At 38.2% G+C, this 25,686-nt stretch overlaps 1 protein-coding gene across 1 annotated transcript; it reads right to left on the minus strand.

Annotated features, from left to right (window-relative positions):
* Positions 1-948: 948 nt before the first annotated feature.
* LOC116258308 (uncharacterized) lies at positions 949-25,686 on the minus strand. The gene is made up of 21 exons (XM_031635392.2): positions 25,367-25,686; positions 25,180-25,264; positions 24,342-24,381; positions 23,980-24,228; positions 20,940-21,039; positions 20,568-20,642; positions 18,814-18,909; positions 18,161-18,277; positions 17,953-18,068; positions 17,444-17,543; positions 15,452-15,810; positions 12,054-12,384; positions 11,271-11,449; positions 10,905-11,123; positions 10,312-10,498; positions 9,232-9,482; positions 3,494-3,586; positions 3,301-3,402; positions 2,740-3,100; positions 1,803-1,940; positions 949-1,669 (listed from the first exon to the last, which is right to left on the minus strand). The coding sequence occupies exons 1-21, from the start codon at positions 25,496-25,498 to the stop codon at positions 1,196-1,198; spliced, it is 3,804 nt and encodes a 1,267-aa protein (XP_031491252.1). The 5' UTR covers positions 25,499-25,686; the 3' UTR covers positions 949-1,195.

Below are 25,686 nucleotides of genomic sequence, written 5' to 3' on the forward strand. Positions count from 1 at the left end.
TAGGAGTCTCGCACTTGCTCATTTCTTAAAGTGAGAACATTACATTTTACCGCTGAATTATACACAAAAGGAACTGTTAACTGAAAGAATTTCATATTTAAACACATTTCTTGTTATGCCACAAAAAGTTTGTTGGCCATTTTGCAGACATTCTAAAAACTAGAGCCTGCTTTAACTTCTAATTTTTGTTTCCTTAACCGCCTTTTTAACATGTAATTGATGCAGTTAATGAGTTGCCCCCTCAAAACTAGAGCGTGCTTTGGCATATGTTCATTGAAAGTGTCAACAGCATATGATTGAACGAATTAAAGCTTCTAAATAATGAACCCCGCTCGCCCGGAAGCTTTTGAAAAATGGGTGAAATTTTGTCCAAGTTTTTCTTGCTTCCAAACTCTCTCGATTCATATAATTAATTGAACAAAGTATTATTCGAAAGGCCTTAAAAACTCAACATAGTAAAATCCTAAATTGCAGATGCCCTCTTACAAACCTTTGGAGTGAGCTGGAGAGACCCACCGCTCGGCAAAGAGCCAAACTTCCACCCAACCACTTGTGCTTATATGATATAAAACATGCTTTCAGTGCCTCAATAAGTCAATCTGCCGTCTCCACTGCGCTTCAATCCTTTTTACAATACAGGAGATTGACAATCTCAATGCTCAAAATAAAGACTCGCTGCTTACTAGGCTTGGGCATCGGCTCAGCTCGGCCCAATGCCTGAAAATCGAGTCCGAGCTTGGCCCGATACCCGACATCCTAGCCCGAGCTAGTTAAAATTAATATATATATATATATATATATATATATATATATATATATATATATATATATATATATATATATATATATATTCTTAAATATAAAATATATATCCGTACTAAATAAAAATAATATTTAAAAAATAAATCAAAACGAATCAGGCCAATCAAACCACCGGAAGCTCTCATGTTAAAGACCAACGAGAAAAAGCTGCATAATAGTCCATCTGTTTACTGAAGAGGGGAAAAAGCAAAAGAAAATAAGACCAGCTTTCCAAGAATCAAAGAGGCATGCAATTGCATGAAGAATAAGATACCAACCACTGTTCAAGAATTAAAAAAGGGGCACATCGGATGGGGAATACATCTACATTATTGAACAAGAAAAATACAATTTGAAATACAACATATACACAAACCGTGGCAAAATTTTGAGACTAGATGGAAATGCTCTGTTCTGCAACCTCGGGTGATGGGGTTAGAGCAGTAACTGGTGAGGGCGCTGGATCGCTACTAGGTGTAACAATTGGATCACTAACAGGTGTAGTTGAAGCATCATCAGCCATCGCAGGGGCAGCATTTTCTGGTGGAGGTGCAGCATCTGCAGCTGGGGCTGGAGACGGAGCTTCCAAAAGTAGTGGCTTGCTCGGTTGTTGAGCAATTTGTTGTGGAGGTGGTTTCTTACTTGTAATTGAGGCTGGCAACGAGGGCATCCCAGGGGGGAGAATTTCAATAGGTGGCTTCTTTCCGGCATCTGCCAAGCTTGTCAGCACTGGTTCTTCTAAAGCACCTAGAACTGAAGCCGCCGAATCTGATTGCACTGACTTGTATGATGGAATATTCTCGCGTTCCTTCTGCAATGCCTTGTTCCAAGTCTGCACAAGATTCTTCAGCGATGGTCGTCCGTGGGCCTATATCAATTAAAACTTCGTATCAATTTGTGAATCCGTGCGCACATGTTAGTTATTCTAATAACAAGCATGATGTAACAAATAAAAGCAAGCAAGTTGTCTCAAAGGGCATCAGATGCTTCCTGTGTATTACATGAGCATGAAGAACAGCTTCTGCAAGCATTCCTGTGTCTTGCCATGCCTTCTCCATCAAAGCATTGTCCCCAAGAACAGCTGCTGCAAAAGCAGCTTCCCGACCTTGGCCAGCCATAACCAGGTTATTCACAAGACCCTGAAAAGGGAATAGGGGTTGGTGCAAAGAATACCAGGTATAAAAAATAACTCAAAGAGCATAACCAGAGAAGCTGTAATCTGTCAATTACAAGCTAATGAACACTAAAAAAAGATGGAAATTACTTCCTAAACAGTAATCTTACTCCAAAAGTGAAAACATCAAGGTTAAGAATATTAACAATAAAATTCAGGTTTCTTATCCCTGATAGCCATTGTCTGTTAGCACAACCAAACAAATGAAGAAATAATTCATCCTTTTCCTGGAAAGAAATTCGGCAACACTTGCAAGCGAGTCAATAGCACAGAGTTAAACTGAACAATCTTTTCATTTATGTCAAATGATGGGACGTTCTCCAGTATCGGGCACAGCATGAACAAACTTATAACTGAAACTAAGAATGCGTATGAGGCTAAAATTACATTGTTCATAAGTGGAATAGCTACTGCTCATGCTGATCTTCTAATAATCAAAACAGAATCGACCAGATTAGACCTTATCATTTTTCCTTTCTATTTCTCATTATTTTTCCTCTTTCCTCATCCATCATATCCCAAAACATTCCATAAAGGTCCAGTAAGGGACTCAGAACGATACGACACTCTTGGACAACAATGGTTTGTCTCTGGATTACTATAGTTTACAAGCACAGGGAATTGTGTGTGTGTACATGTGGGGGTATGCCTACACGTGCACACACAAAGCTGCAAACATTCACAAACTACAGAGAAACCAATTAGACTAGTAAAGCATGAAGGACGCATATAAAAATAAGGGGCAGCTACAACTGTTTCCTTACACTTAGGCGGGTCAGCTCCCCATGATTTGCAAGACGCAGTGCCAATCCCCTTAGCTGCTGACTTTGCAAAGCCCCCTTCACAGAGCCTGCAGCAGCCAGTCTTTTCAGAGCTTCTCGGGCAACGTCAGACTGCCCAGTAGCGTCTGCTGCATCAATGAGGTCCAAAAATTCTTTAGAAAATTTCACTATTCCTTGAACAGCATCTACAAGATTCTCTTGTTTAGCTCCAGCTAAACTCAGGATTTCTGTGACATCAGTACCAACATTCTCTTGCCCAATATCCCTGCTATTGCTCATCGTCAGAAGGCATTGAAGTGCACGTTTCAGGTCATTGCTCTGCATAGCCAGCTCAAACTCTAACCTGGAAAACACCACAAAGATATATATCAGAAATTGCACAAAGGTACTAGAAACCAAAATTAGGTTGCAAAATGTTTATAATTGCAATAATCAGGAAGTATTTAATGATGATCAATTATTGAAAATGAGACCATACAAAATAATTTAAGGCCTCTGCACATCAAATAAATTAGGAAAATTTCATTTCATTGGGCTTCAAACCTCTTGGATATGCCAGGCAAGTGCAATGCTTCAGTTGCATATCCCATCCCAAGCATGAACTGTGCCAAATCATCATGGTGTTCTCGAGCTAGCCTACTCGCCCTGAAATATTATTCATTTTTTGCTCTGAAACATGGTCAAGAGAGAATAGAAGAACAGCAACATAGCATCACCTAGAAAGTTAGAACCATACCGTTTCACAGCACTAACTGCATCTCCATAAGCAGCAAGGCAACGGCAAAGAATACCAGGATGGCTAAGTGCTATTGCGTGAGCACACATGTATCTATGACAGCAAAGCAAACTCAAGCATCAAATACAGAAAATTATTACATCAAAACCATTCCTGATGGAACAAATAAAAATCTACATATACATCTGAGTGAAACTTCACATACATCTGAACGTTCTCTTATTCAGCTCAAGTTGTTAACTTTTCTTGGTAAGAGAATGGTTAAAGGCTAAGTAACATGACAATTAGAAGGACCACAGCTTTTGCACGGCTGTGAAATTTACTATGTTGTCAAGGCATCCGGGCACTGCCTGGGTGCCAGGAAGGGCCTAGCGCCTAGACGGGCCCAGGCGAGCCTCGGCAAAAAAGGTGACCAATCTTTTTTTTAAGAAAAAATAGTTATGTTAATATGTCAAGTTATTTTGACTAAGTATTACCAATATTTGAAATGTGGAGAGTACTAATATAACAAGCATAATCAACTTAAACAATAAAAGTTAATTGTTGATTTTATTGATGTTGCGTAATAGGGAAGGGGAGAACGAGAGAAAGAAAGAGAGAGAGAGAGGCGGTAAATCTTCATACTCAATCTCGTACACTAATCTCTACTAAAAGAGAGATTAGTGCACGGCTGTAACAGTTACAAACGGAGGACACATAAAATATTGAAATGACATAAGAGAACCCTAACTTTTAAATATTCAACTAACTACCACATTTAAAGCCAAACTTTCTACTTTCAACACTCCCCCTCAAGCTGGAGCATAGATGTCAACCATGCTCAGCTTGTCACAACATCTAGAGAAATCACCAATCGGAAGAGCTTTCGTAAACATATCTGCGGCTTGGTCTTCAGAAGCTACATGAACTGTAGACACTACACCTTCTTTTATAAAATCACGAATGTAATGACAATCCACCTCAATGTGCTTAGTTCTTTCATGAAATACTGGATTGTTTGCAATATAAGTAGCAGCCTTGTTATCACAATACATTCTCATAGGAAGAGGAACATGAATACTCATATTCGTTAGCATAGATTTAATCCACGTCATCTCAGTAGTTGTTTGAGCCATTGCTCTATATTCAGATTCTGCACTTGATCTAGAGACCACATTTTGTTTCTTGCTTCTCCATGATATGAGATTACCCCCAACAAAGACACAGAAGCCAGTTGTTGACCTTCTATCATCAACAGACCCTGCATAGTCAGCATCACTGTAAGCAACAACATCTAGATATTCACCTTTCTTAAAGAAGAGACCTCTGCCTGGGGAAGATTTTAGATATTTCAACACCATCAACGCCGCATCCCAGTGGACTTTTCTAGGTTTTTCCATAAACTGACTTAATTTTCCAACAGCAAAGCTAATATCTGGTCTTGTTACAGTAACATAAAGCAGTTTTCCAATAAGAGACCTGTAAGATCGGGAATCTACTAGTTCTGATTGATCATCATGAAGATGAATAAGAGGATTCATCGGGAGATTAGCCGGCTTGGTCCCTAGCATCCCTGTGTCTTGCAGAAGATCAATGACATACTTCCTTTGAGACAATGCTACACCTTCTTTGTTCTCCACAACTTCAATTCCAAGAAAATATCTCAAGTGACCAAGATCCTTCGTGACAAAATGTTTTTGAAGGAAGGCCTTAGTAGCAGATATTTCTTGACCACAATCACCTGTCAGAATAATGTCATCAACATATACTATCATGACAACAATACCTGTAGAGGTTTTCTTGATGAATAAAGAATGATCCAAAGGAGATCGTTCAAATCCACACTGTGAAACTACCTCTGATAATTTGTGGAACCATGCCCTGGGACTTTGTTTATCCCAACAGCGATCCTCTACGTGTCCAATCTTTCCACAATAGGTACATTGGAACCTCCCACGGCCCCCAGTTCCACGACCTATACCTCTTCCTCTGGCACTATAGGTGGAGCCATGACCGCGACCACCCCCCACAGCAGGAGCAGAAGCAGAGGTAGGCGTCACACCAGTTGGTTGAGACAGGCTAACAGCAAGACGGCTAAGTCTGTTGTATGCATCAGAGAGCTCAGGAATTTCACTTCCAGTGAGCATCTGATCCTTAGCAGAAGCATACTCAGGGGAGAGACCAGCAAGAAACTTCGCAACCATAGTAGGTTCAAAATGTGACTTATAACACGATTTGCAAGGAGGACGCAAAAATTTCAGACGTTCATAAGTAGCTTTCACTGTTGCAAAGTATTGAGATAAGTCTTGATTTCCCTGTCGGAGGTTGTGCAACTCTTCTTCAATTTGAAGGATTTTACTTACATTCTTATCTTGAGAATATGTCTGTCTAAGGAAGTCCCACATCTCCTTCGCAGTAGTATAGTAAGTAATAGTAGAAGCAATTTGGGGTTGGACACTATTCATAATCCAAGACATAACCATGCTGTCATCCTCTTCCCAGGTTATGTACTTCCCTGTCTTGTTAAGAAGTTCATCCTCTTCAATTATGTGTCTCTTTCGATGTCCTTTTACTGACAACATAAAGGATCTAGACCACAACTCATAGTTGTGTCCATCTAATTTAACTGTAGATCCATAGGAGAAGGGATTTCCAACTCCTTTATGATCATTACCACCCTCCAATCTTTGGTTCTCAGCCATCATAAATCACAGCAAGAATGGGACGACCAAAATGAAATATATATATATGCAGCAATTTCATGCAGCCTTCAGGAACAGAACAAAGAACAGTCACGCAGCCTCTTTCAACAACCCCCAAAACAGCAAGGAAAAAGGAGAAAACGGACAACTTGCTGGAAAGAAAATTCGCTGAAACTACACAGGAAACGACAGGGAATAAACTTGCTGGAAAACAGAACTTATAAATGAAGTCTGCCGCTGCTTCTAACATTCCACATCTTGCGTAGATAAATTCTGCATCTATTTTGCTTCACCAGAATTTCTGATCATCCCTCAAACCACAACTACAGACAGCATATCAACGTTTCTTCAACACTTAAACGTTCAACACTCTAAACAGTATCCATGACCAGCACATAAAAAAATATCCAAATACTCCACGTGAGGATCTGATCACGCCTTCCACATAGGCGAGATCAGGTCCTCCTCTACACAGCAGAGAATATGAGATAAGTTAGAGATTACTCCAGCAACAGCTTGAGGTGTTCTCGTAAGTCTGAGATATTCTCGTATGCAAGATGGGCAAGAAACGATCACGCCAGAACACAGAGTCGATGACGCCAGCAGCTTGAGTCGATCACGCCTGCAGCTTGAGCCGATCACGCCAGCAGCTTGAGTCGTGGCTCTGATACCATGTTGCGTAATAGGGAAGGGGAGAACGAGAGAAAGAAAGAGAGAGAGAGAGGCGGTAAATCTTCATACTCAATCTCGTACACTAATCTCTACTAAAAGAGAGATTAGGGCACGGCTGTAACAGTTACAAACGGAGGACACATAAAATATTGAAATGACATAAGAGAACCCTAACTTTTAAATATTCAACTAACTACCAGTCTACCACATTTAAAGCCAAACTTTCTACTTTCAACAATTGAATATGCAAAATCAATAGAAGAAGTTTAACATTACTCATTAAATGTAATCTAATACAACAACAACAAAAAAAACCTGAATCTAATCTCTCGAAGAAGGAATGCAAATCCGTAGGAAGGCTTTAATCCATTTGTTCTTAAAGAAACACATAATATAATAAAAAAGACTAACAATAGATAATAGTATACATATAAGTACATAACAATAACAATACATATAAGTACATAACCATACTAATATATACATATAACAGGTATCACAATATTACATATTATATAACTGGCTGACAGTATATAATATAATAGGTTGATGCAATACTATATAACAGGTATAATAGACTGTACATAATAATATATACATATAACATATATTACAATACATATAACAAGAATAACAAATTGTATTACAATACAATTTAACATAATAGTATATACATACAAGTTTATAACAGGTATAACAAAATAACAATACATATGACTATATGATATAAAAATGTAACATAACCATACTAATGTATACATATAACAGGCACGAGGTATCACAATACTATATAACAGACTAAGTGACTAACTGTACATACATATAACAGCAGAATCAACATAACAATACATAAAAATACATAACCAATACAAATAAAGTACATAGCAATATATTCTCAATTAAGAAACTTTAATTGGAAGGGAAGGTGACTTTTCACTTTCCCATGGACTAAGGGTGTTGGCACCTAGGCCAGCCTAGGCGCCAACACATATCCTGTCTCCTAAGTGGTAGTGTGGACTAAGGCTTAGTCCACGCCTAGGCGAGGCCTTAACAACATAGGACATTTAGGAACTACAAGTATGTATCTAATGCTGGAGGAGGTGGCTGGGGGAAACTGTACATGTATGAAATAGACATTTTGTGTTATGCATGGTGTTTTAGCCAATTATAAACTAATTTAGTCAAAAGATTAAATGGGAAGACCAACAAAATTCAGATAAGCCAACGGCTGGCCAAGTCACGTTTTAGCAAGATTTGGTGAGTTACACATTAAAGTGATGTATCAATGTCATCCGTATCGTGCGATACGTACCTACGATACACGATACACTTGTGTATCGTAGGCATATCGCCCGTATCGTGTGATACGTACCTACGATACACGATACACTTGTGTATCGTACGCATATCGCCTGTATCCTGCGATATGGGGGCTATATCATACGATATAGCTAATACATCCCTGTATTGTATGATACGGGGATAAAATGAATTTTTGTATTTTTTTACAAAAGAATTTCTCGCTTCACCTTTCTAAACATGTATAAAAGTTGTGAGAGGAGAAGTTTTACTAGCTTTTCTACAAAAATTGTTCATTTACGTGATAAATCATTCATTTAGGGGAGAACTCGCTGAAGGAGAAGAAGGTTTACTCATGGTCCCATGGGGACGATGAGAACTTCAGTGATGATAATCATGATATATTATATTTTGTGAACTTGTAATGTAATCTAAAACACTTTAAAGTTTAAAAATTAAATTTGCGATAGGCGCTTATTATGTTATTATGAATTTCTTATTTCTAATTTCTAAATGTGTTGTTAATAGATTATGGCTTATGAATGATGGGACGAGTTTTTTTTATATAGAATACATTTTTTCCGAAACTTTCTTTGCTTTTCCTGATTTTACCGATTTTTTCTATTTTTAAAATTTTTTATGAATTAAAAAATTAATTTACGATACGTTACGATACAATGTAGAAGTCGGCCCGACCGACACACGTTATGGTATGCCTTTTACAACATTGGTACATACCATTGTGCATCCCATTCACAAACAAACTATTCTATATACAATATATATATTAGATTCACCAAAGCTTGCATGTTACAAAAGGCTCTACGTGATATACAAAATGATGATGAACAAAAATATGTAGTCAATGCAACTATAACAGACATATAGAGGCCATCTTATATGCATATACAGTACAATGCACTAGCAGCAAAATGTATGCAAAACAAATTTTGCTGAATATGTATTTAAAGAAAGTCATCATGACCAGGCCAGCTCAGCAAGTTCATCTACTGACCATGGGTCAACTACTAATTATAACAGGAAAGAAATCAAGCTGTTATGATGTCTGTAATGAATTTTAATCACCTATCAATTAGCCATAAAACCCCCTCCCTGACACCAACTATAACAAGAGGTCCAATGGGACGCTTCTGCTCGGCAGGAAATCGAGAGACTGCAACTGATACACCACCTCCACCAACAGCCACCTCACTAGCCCTTCTTTCTTCTATGTCTCTTGATAGTATTGAATCCTCCCAATCCATTTTAGATTGTTTTGGCATACTCAAGAACGGTGGCACAGAAGGAGCATGCTGAAAAGAAGCGAGACGCACAACCTGGCAAAATAAATAGCTGATGAGCAAAACAGTATCTAAAATCCAATAACTATTCAATCCGATGAACTGTAACAACAGTTGATTATCTCAGAGAGAACAAAATAACAGATCACCCTTCTTTGTAAGCTCCTTCCACATAAAAAGCATGTTCAAGATGGCAACTACTATGTAAAATACACCACTTAGGTCCAAGTATCAGTGTCAATATGGCAGGTGCAGGACTTGATCCCTGGACATAGGTGGGAACATTTTTGAAACAGAACCAAATACAATCCAATAATTTTGGTGAAACATCAAAATTGTGAAAAAATATTACTTTAAAATCTTCAAAATTTTGAAGGTACAAAATTTTGAAGTTACATGCATTCAATCATGGTAGCTATCTGAAAATATGGCTAGTAAGTACTATCATAGCAACAATTACCCTGCTTAAGAGTCTCTAATTCAGGGTGACCTTTCGAAAAAAGAACAGGCAAATGAATCTGATGGAGGATAGAACCTCAGTCCAGTTTCCATCTAATCATCCATCGGAAAGGATAAAGTCAACCTCATTCCAGTTTCATGTTTAGTTTCTTTTTCATTTCTAGTCTTATTTGACATTTTGGCTTCCATTTCCATTTTCCTTGTCACTTTCTTTTCCTCAGACTCAACAACAGATGGTAGTTTCCATCAAAGTTCTTTATCTATACATTCCATACACAACACCAAGGCATCCTAGTTGCTTGCACACTCACATATGATGAACAAAAGCATTTGCATGGTGAGTAACCATCTTCCCCATTTATGCATAAAATACTCGGATGTAGAAACAAAAATTGCTAATAGGCACCTGCAACATGGGAGGTCTCAGAGGTATTCTTTCTTGAACAACAGCTTGAGGAGCCTCAACTGTGATCAGTGCCAATTCTCCATGCTCAGCAACAGCTCTGGCCTGGGCTTCTCTCATCTTCTGTTCCTCTTTTCTCTTCCTCGTCTCAAGGTCAAGAGGTGTGACACCAGCATCTACAAAAACACACCTTTAAAGAGGAAATGTAATTCAGCAACTGATATCTAGCCATAACAACCATTCAAATTTTCAAACAATAGTAAGAATAAATTTCATAGTCCTGTAAAACAAAAGCCCTTTTAAAAAATATAGAAAAAATAAATATTTAAAATACAAATTGTTTCCTTCATGGAATCAAGAGAATGGTATCATATTATCTTATCTCAGTGGATTGTAAAATTAGTGAACTACCAAGCATGTATGCCACAAAAGAAAAAGTGATTTCATCTCACAGTAATATGAAACAAGGTAGACTATACCATATGAACTAACTGATGTACAAGAACTTGAACACATTCCTGGCTAAACAACCAGATATAGACGTTGAAACTTCACATTCAGTTAAGAGTAGTAAAGACGCCCCTAAGTAGACATACTCAATAGTAGTTGGTGTAACAACAAAAAGCTGTCTGCGATGCCAAACACCACCAGTTGCAGAAGGAATTGCCACATCTCCCAGGTACCGATATTGTGGTCGCAGTGAAGAAATGACAATGTACTGCTGGTAAGCGAATGCACAATACTCAACGGTTTGATCCCATGCAGTCCATTCTGGCTGAGATAGTAGACCACTGACAGGCTGGAAGGTTTCCCAACTGCAACATACCATATTTATTGAACAACTTAGCAAAAAGTACTAAGAAAAACTGTAGCCTCATCTGATACATTTTGCAAATCTATGACGAGGATAAGAAGAAAAAAGATAATAGCACATGATCATGTCGAAAGGTCACAGTGTTCACCTATAGAGCTGAAAGTTTAGAGGCACTGGTTCAGCCATTGAAGGCTTCATGGAAGAAAATTCATCAGCAGAAAAAGATGGATAGCCTGATAATGGTGATGCAGTTGCTGCACCAGTACTGGTCCTCCGTGATGTACGATAAGCAACACCAAGTAAAGCACCACCATGCAAGCCAATAACCTGCCAACAAGAAATAAAAAAAAAGCAGAAACAGAAAGGTTGATAAAAGAAACTTATATCAGTAACCTCAAACCAACTTATAAGGACACCTTGATAATGGCACCACAATCACGAAAATTCTAGCTTCCTTCTCGCATTTAGAAATGGAATAGGAATGAAGCCTTCAGGCAGTTGAGATAAGATAGCAACTGCACACACAAGGTGGTCCAGAATATGAGGGCATCATCCTATCTACTGTTGTGTTTCTTTCTGCTGAAGAGTGTGCTTAAGAATGTACATAGTTCAGCTCAGACTTGGGTCAGATCCAGCATTTACTGGATCCAACCTAACCAGACTTGAATTAGTTGTATTTAGACTTAAAGCAAAATTTTCAAACTAAATCTGTATCTGACATTAAAAATTTGCTGACTGCACTCAGTTGCAGATATGATTAGAGCAAGTCAAATCCAAAACTAACCAAAAGAAAAGAACAAAAGAATTTTTTCTAGCTCTTTTTCATAAGTGACATGCAGAAGGAAAATAAGAATAAGCAGGCTCAACTTAAAATAGATAAATGAGAAAAACATGGGGAACAGAAGGAAGCATAACTAGAAAGTACTCTTACTGGTTCAGTTCGCCCATCTATAGATCTTGTCAGGACATTTGAAGTACCATCATCCAATAATATACGGACTTGGACTGTGGCAGCAGAAGCTGCATTTGCAGCAGCAGCAGCAGCTTGAGCTGCAATTGCAGCAGCTTCTTTTGCTTTTCTAGATGACCCTGCTTTAGGAACAAGCGGAATCCTAGGGACTACTGTGGACTCCAGCAAAGCATATCTATCACGACATGTATCCCAGGCGAACAGTCTTCCGGTGCCAGAGTGAACAATAGACCAATCACTAACCTTGTATACAGAAAAATAAGGAACATCGGGCCACACAATTGAGACATACCTGTAAGAGAGAATTAAAAAGTAACCATACTGGCAAACGAAAATCTTGGATGCATGGCGAAAAGCAAAATGATTGAGTACAATGACCACTAGAAAATACAAGGAGCACAATTTTACAGGACAGTTTAAAACAAAAAACCTTGAATAAATTAACTGGTATTCTAAACAAAATTCTTCTGATAGAAGGTCAAACCCAAGATGTTAGAGTGTGTATAATAGCACCAGCCTCACACAAACCAAACAATCTCAAATTGTAGCTTATAGTCTTGGCCAATCAGACTTTCCTGTTCTTAAATTTCTGATTTTGATCACACTCTATGTCACATGGCTGCTTCGAAAGGGCTGTCGTACCCATCTTGCCTTCAGCAATAAATTTCATACTATAGATGAGGCTGCAGGAGTTCATATTGAAAACTACAGGATATTATTAGCTACATGGGGGTTTATACTGCACAGACCTTGTAAATTTAATCAGATTGGTAATTTGTTTTATACAGAAGCCTTCTGTCCATATTCTATGAAGTACCTAAAGACCGTCAACCACATCATTGAAAAGTATATAGAGCGAACAGTTTCAGATCTCTCCAAGAAAAGTGATTAATAGCAATGTTGTAAAAGGCGTGCGCTTCACGCTCTGAAGCGTACGCCTTGAGGCAATTTAAAAAAAAAAAAGCCTCGAAGCAAGGTGATGAGGCGCGCACGCAACCTGAAGCATGCACCTCACCTATACTTATGGTCATGCCTGAGGCTTACGCTTCAAGCATGATGGGTTGCATTTTATTTAAAAAACCATTAAAATTTAATTTAAAATTGTTTAAATTAGAAGAAAAAGGCATGTCTGGTTCATTGTTCACTATTCAGACACGAAGAGAGGGAAAAGGGGTAAAATGGGAGTGATGAGTCAGTGAGGGCTTGCTACTGTCTGAAGTTTGTCGGACTATCATCGCCTGCCTGCCGCTGCCACCGTCGCTGCTTTGCCCCCTTTTCCTACTGTCACCATCTATCCCCCACTGCATGCTATCATTTGGTCCCCTTTGTCACCCGTCTGCCATCGCCAAACCATCGTCGCTTGCCTTCTATCGTCTACATAAGGTGTTGCCTGCCTACTATTGTCTACGATCACCCGCCTACTATCGTCCATCGTTGCCCGCCTGCTAACGTCCGCCTACCGTCGCTAGACCGCCATCGTCCTTCTGCCATCGCTGGATCGCCAACACCCTTCTACCATCGCCGAACCACCATTGCCTAACTCTGTTGAGGTCGTTCCCACCCACCATCGCTGGACTCGTTCTCTCATCTCTCCTCTATTTTTTTTATGTATTATCATATTATGTACCTCTCCTTCGTTACTTCTTTACTGTTTGATACTCCCAATACCAAGCACAACAAAATGATAGAGCATCTTCTTTGCAATTTGTCCACATTCGATGAAGACGACAGGGCATTTCTACCATCTGTCCATATTCGATGAAGGCACAGGGCAAGTAGGCAACTTTTAGACGTTGCCTTTAAAAAAAAATTAAGGCACTTCATAAATAAGGCTCTTCTTTTAGTGTTCAATGAAGACGATGATTTTGCTTGTTCAATCTTATTTAGCTTTGAAGCAAGACCTTTGAGCCGTGCACTCTCTCAGACTTATTTAGCTTGTGATAGGCATGCTTGTTACATGCTGTCCATTTGATATCATTCATCTCATTTAGTGTTTTTCTGTTGATTCAAAATGATCATGCATGAGCTTTGTCATTTTCAAGTTACCACTTACCAGCAGTTTGTGAAGGTTAGATCATTTCAAGATTGTGGTTTGCACAATTTTCTGATATGTTAGATCATTTTTAATGTTTCATAATTCATAATTGTGAATGTTAGATCATTTTAAGATTGTGGTTTGCACAATTTCTTGTATGTTATATCATTTTTAATGTTTCATAATTCATAATTGAGAATGTTAGATACTTAGATTATTTTAAGATTGTGGTTTGCACAAATTTCTTGCATGTAAAATCACATATGACTTTTATCATTTTTGTTAGATATAAATTTTGGTGTGGTTATTGTTGATGATGAATACTTGTTTTGGTGTGGTCTATCTCAATAGATCACTAGAATTTTAGAACAGTTTAACTGCTTAGCATAGATCGTGCTATGCGCAAATTGTGCAAGCATTCTTTATATGCTCACGTTAGGACAGGGGTCGAGCCATACGCTAATTACGTAGGCCAACATTGTGTCTATTTGGATATACATGTGGCTATTGTTCATGTGTGTATGTGTGTAAGAGAAGATTAATATGAGGTAAATGCACTTTTATATGGTCTTTCGTCTAATATGTTTTATCATTTTAGTTGTTTTTTCAATTTTTTATTATCCTAGATGTATATATTATAATTGACAACCTTGTCAGTGAAGCCTATGCTTCAACTAATGCCCTACTTCGCGTCGCATCATGAGGAGCCCAACGCCTCGCTTCACTTTTTTGCCTTTTACAACATTGATCAATAGAGACATGCTCGCATTTTTTCCATGCCCAAAAATTCCCAAGAATGAGACTTGTGAATGTGACCAAGAGACCAAGGTTTTCTCAGAAAGAATCGCGTTCTTACATTTCTTTCCTGTGGAGAATCAATGGAGGAAATGGTTATAGTCGAAGAAATAAATTTGGCATGGTTGGGCAACAGTATGAGACAGCACACCCAAATTCACAATTGCACACAAACAAGAGTAATACAAAACATGACCAAGATTAGAAAGCAGGTCAATTTATTACATGCATCAATACTAACATTACCAACAAATAAAATATACCTGATTCTCTAAACATGTCTGTTTTTACACTCCGGTTCAAGAATTCATCATTCATGTATAATATGCATGAACATGAAGGGTCACTAATGGTATATTGGAAGTTGGAACTCAGGAATGCAAGAAAGACTCCCAGAAAAAAATTGTAACAAAGCCCTAAGATGACAAGAAGCTTTCAAAATTACATAAAACAAGAAATGAAGAAGTCGCATCAACAAGGCCATATTTCTAGAGGTAACGTAATGTTTCTCGAATACTAAATTTCTTACTTGCCAGAACTGCTCACAGAAATAATTGAATAAGAATCATGTGGGACTGGTGTACTAATATGCTTCTTTGTCTGCTTAACAGGCATTGGCTCCAGAGTATCCATTCTTGACTTTCTGGTTTCAGAAATAGAGCCAGTATTCCCCAGAGAAGAATTGGACGGGTTTGCTAGCTGAAAGTTGAGCAACTTAAGTTCCTTTTCAACAACATATACAACAGGATGTTCTCTTCCACCTGGTGGAGTTGGTAAAGGAGCAGCAGCTGGAAGCGACTTTGGATCAAACTCACTGAGAATGACACCAATATTTGTACCAGTGGCAACAAGATGTGGTTGTAAAGGATGAGCAACCATGCAGTAAACCTACATCAGATAGTACAAAACATGGAATTACAGAATACCATACTAAAAAACACACAAAAACCTGAAAATACACAATACATAAAGACACGTGAAACATCTTCTGCATGTTATATAGTATCTATTTGTGTGTCAGCAATCAGAAACGTCAGTGAAGATTCAGGAATACTACACTTCAAAGAAATCTCCATATGGTACAGAATCTACAGATCTTATGAAAATAAGCGATTGAGAATCTACAATTGCTAAAAAACATAAACAAATGAAAATATTCAGTGAAAAGAAGGCTTGGCCATTCAATTTCCTGGAAAGGAAAAGAGGCACTGGACTAGTGGACCACATAGACAAACGAAGGTGATAGCCCTGAAGAGAAATACATAGGGTGTTGCACCTCCGTTTAAGAAATTTAACACTCTTCCAGTATTTCAATAGGGTGCATTTCACTTTGGGAAGTGCAGTAACGATGTCCATTTCCTTTGTCTGGAACAAGGAGGTGATTACCTAATACAAGTCCAACATTTTGGCAGCCAAACAAGCAATTTGGTTCATATATTTACAACAAATAATCAGGATAACATTTGCAATGAACTTCATAGGTCCATCTGACTTAGATCTGCAGGCTCCAGCAAATGTAAAAGGAAATATTTGAGAAGTTACATGAGGCACATAGACTACTTGAAAGAATGTTGTTAATCTGGAGCATTATCAATTTGTCACTTGCCATAACACCAAGCAATGAATTTTCACTAGATATCCAATACTTATCAAGGTCAAGCTGCAGAAACCATTTGGATTCAGACACTTCACTTATTTAGCTCAATGTACAGACAGATGAGAGGCAACCAACATGTTTAAAGAAGATGTTCCTGTGGACTTCAGCACTGATAATTAAACAGAGGTTCCGCTTCTGTGGGAATTTCATCAAGGTCATCCAGTTATCTTTGTTCTTTATACTTACCAGTCAGTTGCAGGAATTCCAAATCTTTGCTGTGTGACATATTAAACTTATACCTTGAGTAGACCACATGCAATTTGGATATTCCGGAGTCTCATACAGGTGGAGGCAAGCATATCCAGGATGTAAACCTAATGCTCCTTCACATGAACTATCTAGAAACACTCTAAATGAAAGATTGAGATTCAAGGAATGTGAAACACATTTCATAAAAGAATTCCAGTACAATGGTTAACTTAGTCATCAAAAAGTTATAGCAATCAGGTCAGATCCAGTGCTTCGTATGGACAACCTGGTGATTTTAAAGCATTCCCATAGTTAACACCAATAATGTTTTACTGGCACCACTACCCAAGATTCAATAGGCTGCTGAAAGGAAGGGAATCCAGTTGGAAGATGCCTAGATAATTCCTATATTCAATTGTTTCTTGGCTCTGTGTTTCCCACTTAAAAAAGTAATGGAACGAATGGCATCCAGATGGTAATCATGAAATAGAAAAGTAACAGAACCGAGTAAGAAAGCAAGGCTTTCCAGGCACTATAAAATCTACTAACTCGTAAAGAATTTGATTAGAGAATAAAGTATGTTCCTTAAACATAACATTTCATGGCAAATGTAAGGCTAATATGAGATATTCAAACCTGTAAAATCCAAGGAAATAAATTTGCAGTAATTCATACCCTAAGCTTTTTACTAGGTGCAAGTGCATATGGAGGAACCAAGGATGACAGTTCACACAATGGCCTTGTTAGTGCGGAGTAAGTTGGGTGCTCAATAGACCTGAAAAATTAAAGAAGAAACATTATTCAGAAATATGTAGTGTCATCAAGATTCTATCATTTCGCTGAACCTTTTTCAAAGAATACTAAAAAAATTTATCTTCATGCATTTCAAATATAATTTATTTCTTGCCTCAAATTCTAGATTTTCTCATATTAAACATGTAACTTCCAGACAGTTTCCTTCTCAAGATATTTCTAAGACCAAAATAAGATGCCTACAACCACTGCCTTTGTCAAAATTCATGAATCATAACAAAACTTAAAGATTTATATTCCTAACATATCAGTTACTTTAAGGAAGTACATGAATGTGGAGTTGTGGACAAACAACGGGCAGCAGATTAACCAAAACAAGAAACATTTTTCTGATAATGCTTATGTGCATACAAGAATGGGCAAGCACTTACCAAATATGAGAATCCTTCACACATGTTAATATGTCAAGGCTTGGAGCACGAGGATGCCGCCAGGATGCCACGCTATGACAAGCAAGTTTCTGGACAGGCTTTATACGGCGTAACTCCTAATTTTAAAAGATGGTAGCATTGCAATCAGTTTCATAGTAAATTCCAACATGTAATTTTTAACCAGGAAATACCAATGGCTAGATAAAACCTTAAATGAGACTGTATCCCAAATAGCCAATGTCTTGTCTACACCAATCGTGATCATCTGGGGGGCACCTCCCAGTACCCTAGAAATTTCAACAGCTACAACTCCACCATCATGTGCCTGGAGGAACATCAAAACAAAGCAACATCAAAGTAAAAGGTCACGACATATAATGCAATAGGCATGTGATATAAAATACTTGTGACTAGATGAGTGCCTGAACAAGCAAAAGCTGCAGTTAGGCTTGCACTCACTTCTATGGTGTACGTTATAACCACAAAATTCATGTTTATCACTGTAGTTTCACCAATTTTGAGGGAAATTCAGAATGTTACTTTTCTCAAGAATTGTCAACACTCATGGGCATTGGGAAGCAGAATTATTATCTGCAGATATGAGAGAGAGAGAGAGGTTCTTGTTTGACATCTTTCTTTTTAATGTGCAAGTTTATCACAAATATTTAGAAAAACAGTGTTTTCATCATTCCCCAGTGCCCTTACTAAGAACTACCAAGCAACATCCTTTGTATTCGACTCAAAAAAGAACCATGTGATAATGACACTAAAAAGAAATAATTAGAGTTCATCGGTCGGTCTAAATAAAAAAACCCAAGAAAGGTTGATCAACCATTGAGAGGGAGACATTAGAAGGTCTACCTTCAAACTTAGTTTAGGTACAAGCTCCCGAGAATCTTGAATGTCCGCACTCCAGAGCACAAGCAAACCATCATTGCCACCAGAAACCAGAAGTGCCTGAAAGCATTAGGAACTTATTAGATCAATAAAAACTCTCTACTTTGCAGATAAGGAAACAAGAATGTTGGATGGATTCATGACCAATTAAGGTCAAAAGTATTGAAGTTAATTTGAAACCCCCTTGAGAGATTACTAGAAGAAGGGATAACAAGGCAACGACCAATCCTGTCATCCAACAGTAGTTGCCTTCTTGAACAAATTTAATCATCAGGATATGTGGTACTGTAGTCCCTCTCAAACTTACACAGATATTCACATTATTTGAGAAAATTGTGAATTAGAGAGGACATAAATTCCGAATTTTACCAATGTCATTTGGTGGTGGTGGTGGGGGAGGGGGGAGAGGGGAAGATGGACGTTGTTGTTTGACTTTTGGGTAGAGCTAGTGGACCTAGCTTCGCTCCACATTGATGATGTGAATATTCTGTGAAGTCCCGAGGCATGAAGGGGCCAGTGTGGAAGATTGGATCAAAACACAACAATATCCCTTCTTCTCATTCTGACACTTGGTTATGGTTAGAAGCCTGTCTTAACCTTGACTTTTCTCTTCCATGTCTTAACCATAGCCACAAATATCATTCTCGGGTTTTTATCGGCGAGGTATTTTAAAAACATAAAAAATCAAAATGTTAGGTAAAAATACAAGAAATGAAAAAGTAATAGGTATTGTATTGCATTTAGGAGGTTATGTTAAATACCTAAAACAAGAGGAAATAAAACAATGAAACAAAGATTGAAAAAAAATAAAAACAGAAAATAAAATAAAAAATAAAGGAAAAAAAGGAAAAATTGCGATAAAATCATGATAAATTCATTTTTAATGTTTTTTTTTTCAATATATCACGACATTTTCTCGTTTTTACTGTTTTCTTTATTTTTCTGGCCAATATCGCGATATTTGTGACTATGGTCTTAACCAACGAGTGAAAGAGTGCTGATGCTGGTTGAGTGTTCATTCAATCCACCACCCAATGGCGAGCAAACCTATCCTTTAGTGGGTAATCAGATTTCCAATTGAATTGTTGAATTGGCCCAGTCAAATTGGAAGTATGGCAATGGGGCCCGAGAATTAGAAAAGTTAACGAGAATCTTAGGGTTGGGGAAAAAATAACAGTTTTAATGGAATAAAAACATAAAAGATAGATTGGGGATATAAACATATTTATCTATTTCAAGGTTAGAATTGGATGATTCTGGCTGATTCAGTTGATTCTACCAGAAACCAGCCAATCATAGAACCCCCTGAAGATGGAAGTGCATCCAATGTGAAATATTTGCAATTTTATTTGAATCAGCCAGTTCAAGCTTATAAGCAACACTTTTCATGGCAACATTTGAATAGTGCATGGAAAGTTCCTAGTTAGCAAGAAATATCACTAGCTGCATGCAGGATAACTGCAGCTAAGCACTATTTGTTCAAAAGAGAAGATAACAGTACAAGTTATGAGTTACGAGAAAAATCATGCAACTGAAACTCTGGTTTGAAAAAGCACTAAGAAAACAAAAAGTTTCTTCCTCCAACATGATTCCAAACCTTACAGGCATCCCTCCCACCCTTTCCCTCCTCAAAGGACAACACAGTAGATGAAGTGCAAAGAAAATGGTAAAATAAAATTCAAACAATATCAAATCCAATCAGCCACTTTGTACGTTACCTCTCCACTAGAAGCAAAGAATGTCATCAAGCAAGAAATTGATCCTTTATGACCTCCAGTATATCTTCGAACAAGCTGCATGCAAGTTTCCCTCAGCTTTAAGAAATTCAAATAATAAAGAAGAGGAGTGGTTGGCAAAAGGAAGAAAAAAGGTGCACAAGTCCATGTTGTACAGTGACCTTGAAAACTCGTATGAAAAACAATTCACATCTTTGTAAGACCATATGTTTAGGAAAGTAGGGTACTTTCGTGTAACAGCAGTTAGATTTCAGTTCACCCCTTAAGGAAACACAGAAACTACACTTCTCAAGCTACGGTAAATAACACCCAACTGGGAAAAAAAGGAAGACAAGAAATACAAGTATTTTTTACCTTCCATGTAATCATTGAAAGAACTCGTATTACACCATCTGAGCCACCAAATGCAACAAGGGGGCCATCACCAGCAGCAGACCTTGATAAGAACTCCATACTGCAGTATCAAGGCAAAATAAGCTAGTTAGATAGAAATCGACTACAGCAGAACATCACATGATATCTCAGTATTGCACATTGTATCTTTTCCCCTGCATATCTGGAATTTGCAGAAAACTCTTCAATATTGACATAACTTGCTATATGAATTTCCACTGGAGAACAGTATTGGGCTGCGGTTAAGCATAAGGATTGTCCAATAACAAATGCAGAGAATTGGGTGACATACATATCTGAAGTCTGAAATACTGAGGGTATGGATGCTAAGCATTAGGCACATGACACAAGAACTCACAATGTATACAAGACAAGGTCATATCAAACTGCGGAACAAATTGTTCATGTGCACTGATATCCAGTTATTGACAAAATAAATAAAGTGAAACAAAATAACGCTAGATGGCAACTAAGCACCAAGCAAGCTGCATCTACACAGTTGCTCACAAATCAAAGCTATGTTGCATGTGAAATTAGGCAAGTCACAACAAGGACAAAACAGACAGATCAAATCCATAAGTTCATGTGCTTTTTCATGTAATAACCTTCTAAATGTTATCCCAGGATTGATTTCGTACAAAACATATGTGAAATTAGCCATTTCAGGTTTAGATGTGCTTTCTGAGCAATAAGAGAATCCACATCTCATAAAATACCGTAAGAATGATGGTTGAAAAATTAAAATTTTTATAAGAATCAGTTTGAATCAAAACATATTTCCTAATAAATAAGCACTGATAAATACATTAGCTATTCCACTTAAGTTTACAACATATTTAAGCACATTATTTCAGGAGTCTGGTTTTATTCTTTGGCAGCTACCAATCACTAACCATTCACCATCTGTCGACGTTTTTGAAAATTTTGTCAACCGGCAACATCCCGCAGCTGGCTGATTTTAATTCCTCTACACAAATGTATGTATAAGATAATCAATGCTTCACATCAAACTTGTACCATGCCCATTACTCAGGTTTCCTTTGTAAATTGTGGGCCCAACCATGATACTTTATGAATAAAAAGGAATGGCGTGCACATTTTTTGGTGAGAAACATTCAGGTTTCCCACACACACACACATATATATAAGAAATGGTCAACCATATTCATGCCTGCATAGGGACAAGCTCAATCCAACTGTATAGAATCTATAGATAGATGCAAGAAGTTGAAATTTGTAGAGCTCAAAAAAAAAATCATGCAAATCAAATGTATATACTAGATTCCACACGGTTTTAAAATTTAAGGTTCTTAAATTTCTTGGCTTATAAAATTCAAGAAAAATTTACATAAAGCCGCTCAACAATTGAATGGATAACAAATAGACCCTATTTTTTGAAAGGCCACAAATGGGCACATAACTTTTCTAAAGAATCCACAAACAGCTGCTCCTGAAAAGAAATCATTAAAATAAGTGAGCAAGTTACAAAATTGGTCTCAGAAAATTAAAAATTTCTCTGGAAATAATGAAAAACAAGATCACCACCATACAGGGCTGACAGCATCAAATTTGCCCTCTTCTTCTTCACCGCTACCACTCATCACAACAGTCATCGCCACTTCAACTACATATTTTCTTGATTTCGGCGTCTGATAGTTTTCTTCCCTTCTTTTTGAATTTCTCTCTCCCTTTCTTCTTCTTTCTCGAAGTCCTACTCATGTTCGCGTCGCTTCAGTATATTAGCAGAACCATCCTGACCCTTCTTGGTCCCATTTTCTTTCTCTATGAAAGAGTGCATAGTGGAGGGAATGAAGGCTCAATTTGAGTCTCCTCATCAAGCATACTTACTTGCCTGCTTGAGTCTTCCTTCTCCACCTCCCTTTTCTCTTTTCCTTCCATGGTTATCTCTTTTTGTTGGTCATTGATTTGGATTTTGGTTTACATGCAGTTAAGAGGTATGCCAAGCTTAGACAACTAAAAGTCTCAAACATGATGTGCGACTTTGGATAAGCTAGTCGGAAGCAGCTTGGTTTAACTTACACACTCCCTGCCATTGCAGAAGTAAATTTATCTAACCCAGAAAGTTGTTAGAGGATACCAAATATCTGAACTGAGAGATGCAAGGCCGCAAGCACCGGCAGGAATATACACCACTACAGGTGTTTGTTCCAAAGTCCAGATACAAGTATACACATGTGTGGCTCATTATCACTGATCTTATTGATGCTTCAAAAGATGCTACGATATCATCCAGCAAGATAATAACAATTGAAAAAGGGAAAAGTCATATTTACTATTTCCTAAATTTCTTTTACCACCTATATCTGGATCCATAAATTTGGCAGAAATTCCTTTAGGAACAGCCAAACAGGAACCAAAGGGTTTATTTTTACAATTGGAAACTTTTGACACCTTTTCTTTTTTTTTAGTAAAATTAAGATTGACAAAGTCTTTTCTATCACATCCATTATTGGCATTGTATCATCGTATTGACATACAGGTAGTTGAAAACACCATGGGCATACTTAGTATGATGAAAAATTCATGAAACTGTGACATGAAGATACAACCTAAATCAGACATATAACAATATAAAGAGATAAAACATGAATATCATCTCAAGCCCAAATTTCTAACAACAAACCCAAATCAATACAATGATATAAATATATAAGCTCACAAAAGCTTTGTATGAAGCAATCTCTTTCAGAATGTTCCGATATCCATCATGCCAATATGTTGGCCTGCCATTTCAAGGAAGGTATCAGTGTGCATCAAGAGAATGCACCCAAAACATGCAAGAAAGACAAAACCATGCGTACAAAAGAACCAGTATACAAGTCCAGTTTTTCTATGTACTTAAAAACTAAAAAGGAGAATCTCCCTCACAATGAATGTCACAACTTATTTGTATCTGACAACTAAAATTGAAGCAGATATTGTCAGGCCAGAATGCGTCCAGTTTCTAGCAATGCAAAAAAGACCACGATATAAGACTTACCAGAGAAGCGATTTGTTATCCAGGTCTTGTTTTGGTACATCACGACCACGCATTGTAACCAGATCAAGAAATATTGCCTTATTCTCACAGCACACAACAAGGAAGTGCCTACCCCTTGTTGAAGAAGCAGGGGGAGTAAAAGCAGACAAATGCTGGTTAGCTGCAGTTGGAGCTTCAGCAGCAGCAGAGCGGTTGCGCCAAAGTTGCCAAAACCGCACATCGTCATCATAAAAGCTGACCTGTTTAACACTGCATTTATTGATTACCAAAAAAAACATCTCTCAGCTGAAATTGCCAAGAACAAGATGAGGATTTTTAACTGGTTATTTTCGAGAACCAACACAAAAGTGTATGAAAATCACCTCCCGCCACGTATGGCCTCCGTGGGTTTTCCTCTCAGTTCTGCATGTTCAGAGAAAAATTAAACAGAAGTTCACATCGGGAAATTGAAGGCATCACCTAGAGTTTTGAAAACAAATACATGCACGATGATAAAAATTTCATCTTGAGAACTGATGATCCCTAAATTTGTCTATATTTGTGCACGTAATGCAGTGCATATCCAACAATTTATGTCAATCTATGATAACATTCTCCAGACATAAAATATTACAAGTCTCTTGTTGTATGCACGCACTCCTGTGCGTGTGTGTGCGCGCGGTGTACTTTGAATAAGTGTGTGAGTATGCGTGGTAAGTAGTGACGCGTGTGCGTTCTTTCTCACAAGTTCAAGAGTCAGATGAAGTAGTGGAGCATGAAGCAGAACCACATGGATGACTAAACGACTATAACACCTAGAGCGTGGCGCTTTCAGTAGGTTTGATGAAGAAACAGTGAGAACAATGTTTTATTGCCATTCTCTAATAGAAACCGACCATCGGAATTTTCATCAATCTTCTTAGCAGGTTGCATGAGCATCCACTGTTTTCCCATTGCCTGCCCCCTACCGCCCCCGCCGCCGCACCCCCCCCCCCCTCCCCCCACACTACCCCCACCTCAAAAAAAAAAGCAGCAGAATAAGGTTTACAACAAAGGGCTGTCACTTCACGAAGTCGCTTTACAGGATTACTCAAAATGACAATCAACAGCGAAGGAGCAGAAGAAACGAAAGGAATTTTTTATGTTAACCGGATGCATCAGTTCATGAGCCGCATATGATGTTGCAAGAGTATGGGAATCCGAAAGAAGCGACCGCATTACCGGAATCGCCCTCTGCGAGCTTCTCCAATTTCGCTCCGACGAGGCGCCTCTCATCGACACCTCCTGCCTTTAGCTCATAGATAATCTGAGTTTCCATGAAAGGTTTCAGAAAGAGACCGACAACTCTCGAAACGGATCGCAACAAAAAATGCCCTAAAACGAGCTAAAATAACAACGAAGGCAAAACCTGGCGGTGCTCCCAGTTCCAGACGACGACGTGATCAGATGCATCCGCCGTCGCGATCCAAGGGTGCGTCGGGTGCACTTGAATCCGGACGATCTTATCGCCAGTCGGCCGGAACGCTCTCAATTTCAACATCTTCCTCCCTTTCCCTTCCCTTTCTTCCTCTTTTCCTCCTCCTCTTCCTTCTTCTTCTTCTTATCGCAGAGAATTTCCGGCGGGCCTGGATCTGCCGTAGAGGAGAGAACGTCCGTTCATCTCCCGCGCCGGACGCCGGATGAAGCCGATCACGGTCAGTGCAGCGGATCTCCGACGGAAAGCGGAGG

Source organism: Nymphaea colorata, chromosome 8, assembly GCF_008831285.2.
Source record: "Nymphaea colorata isolate Beijing-Zhang1983 chromosome 8, ASM883128v2, whole genome shotgun sequence".
NCBI lineage: Eukaryota > Viridiplantae > Streptophyta > Magnoliopsida > Nymphaeales > Nymphaeaceae > Nymphaea > Nymphaea colorata.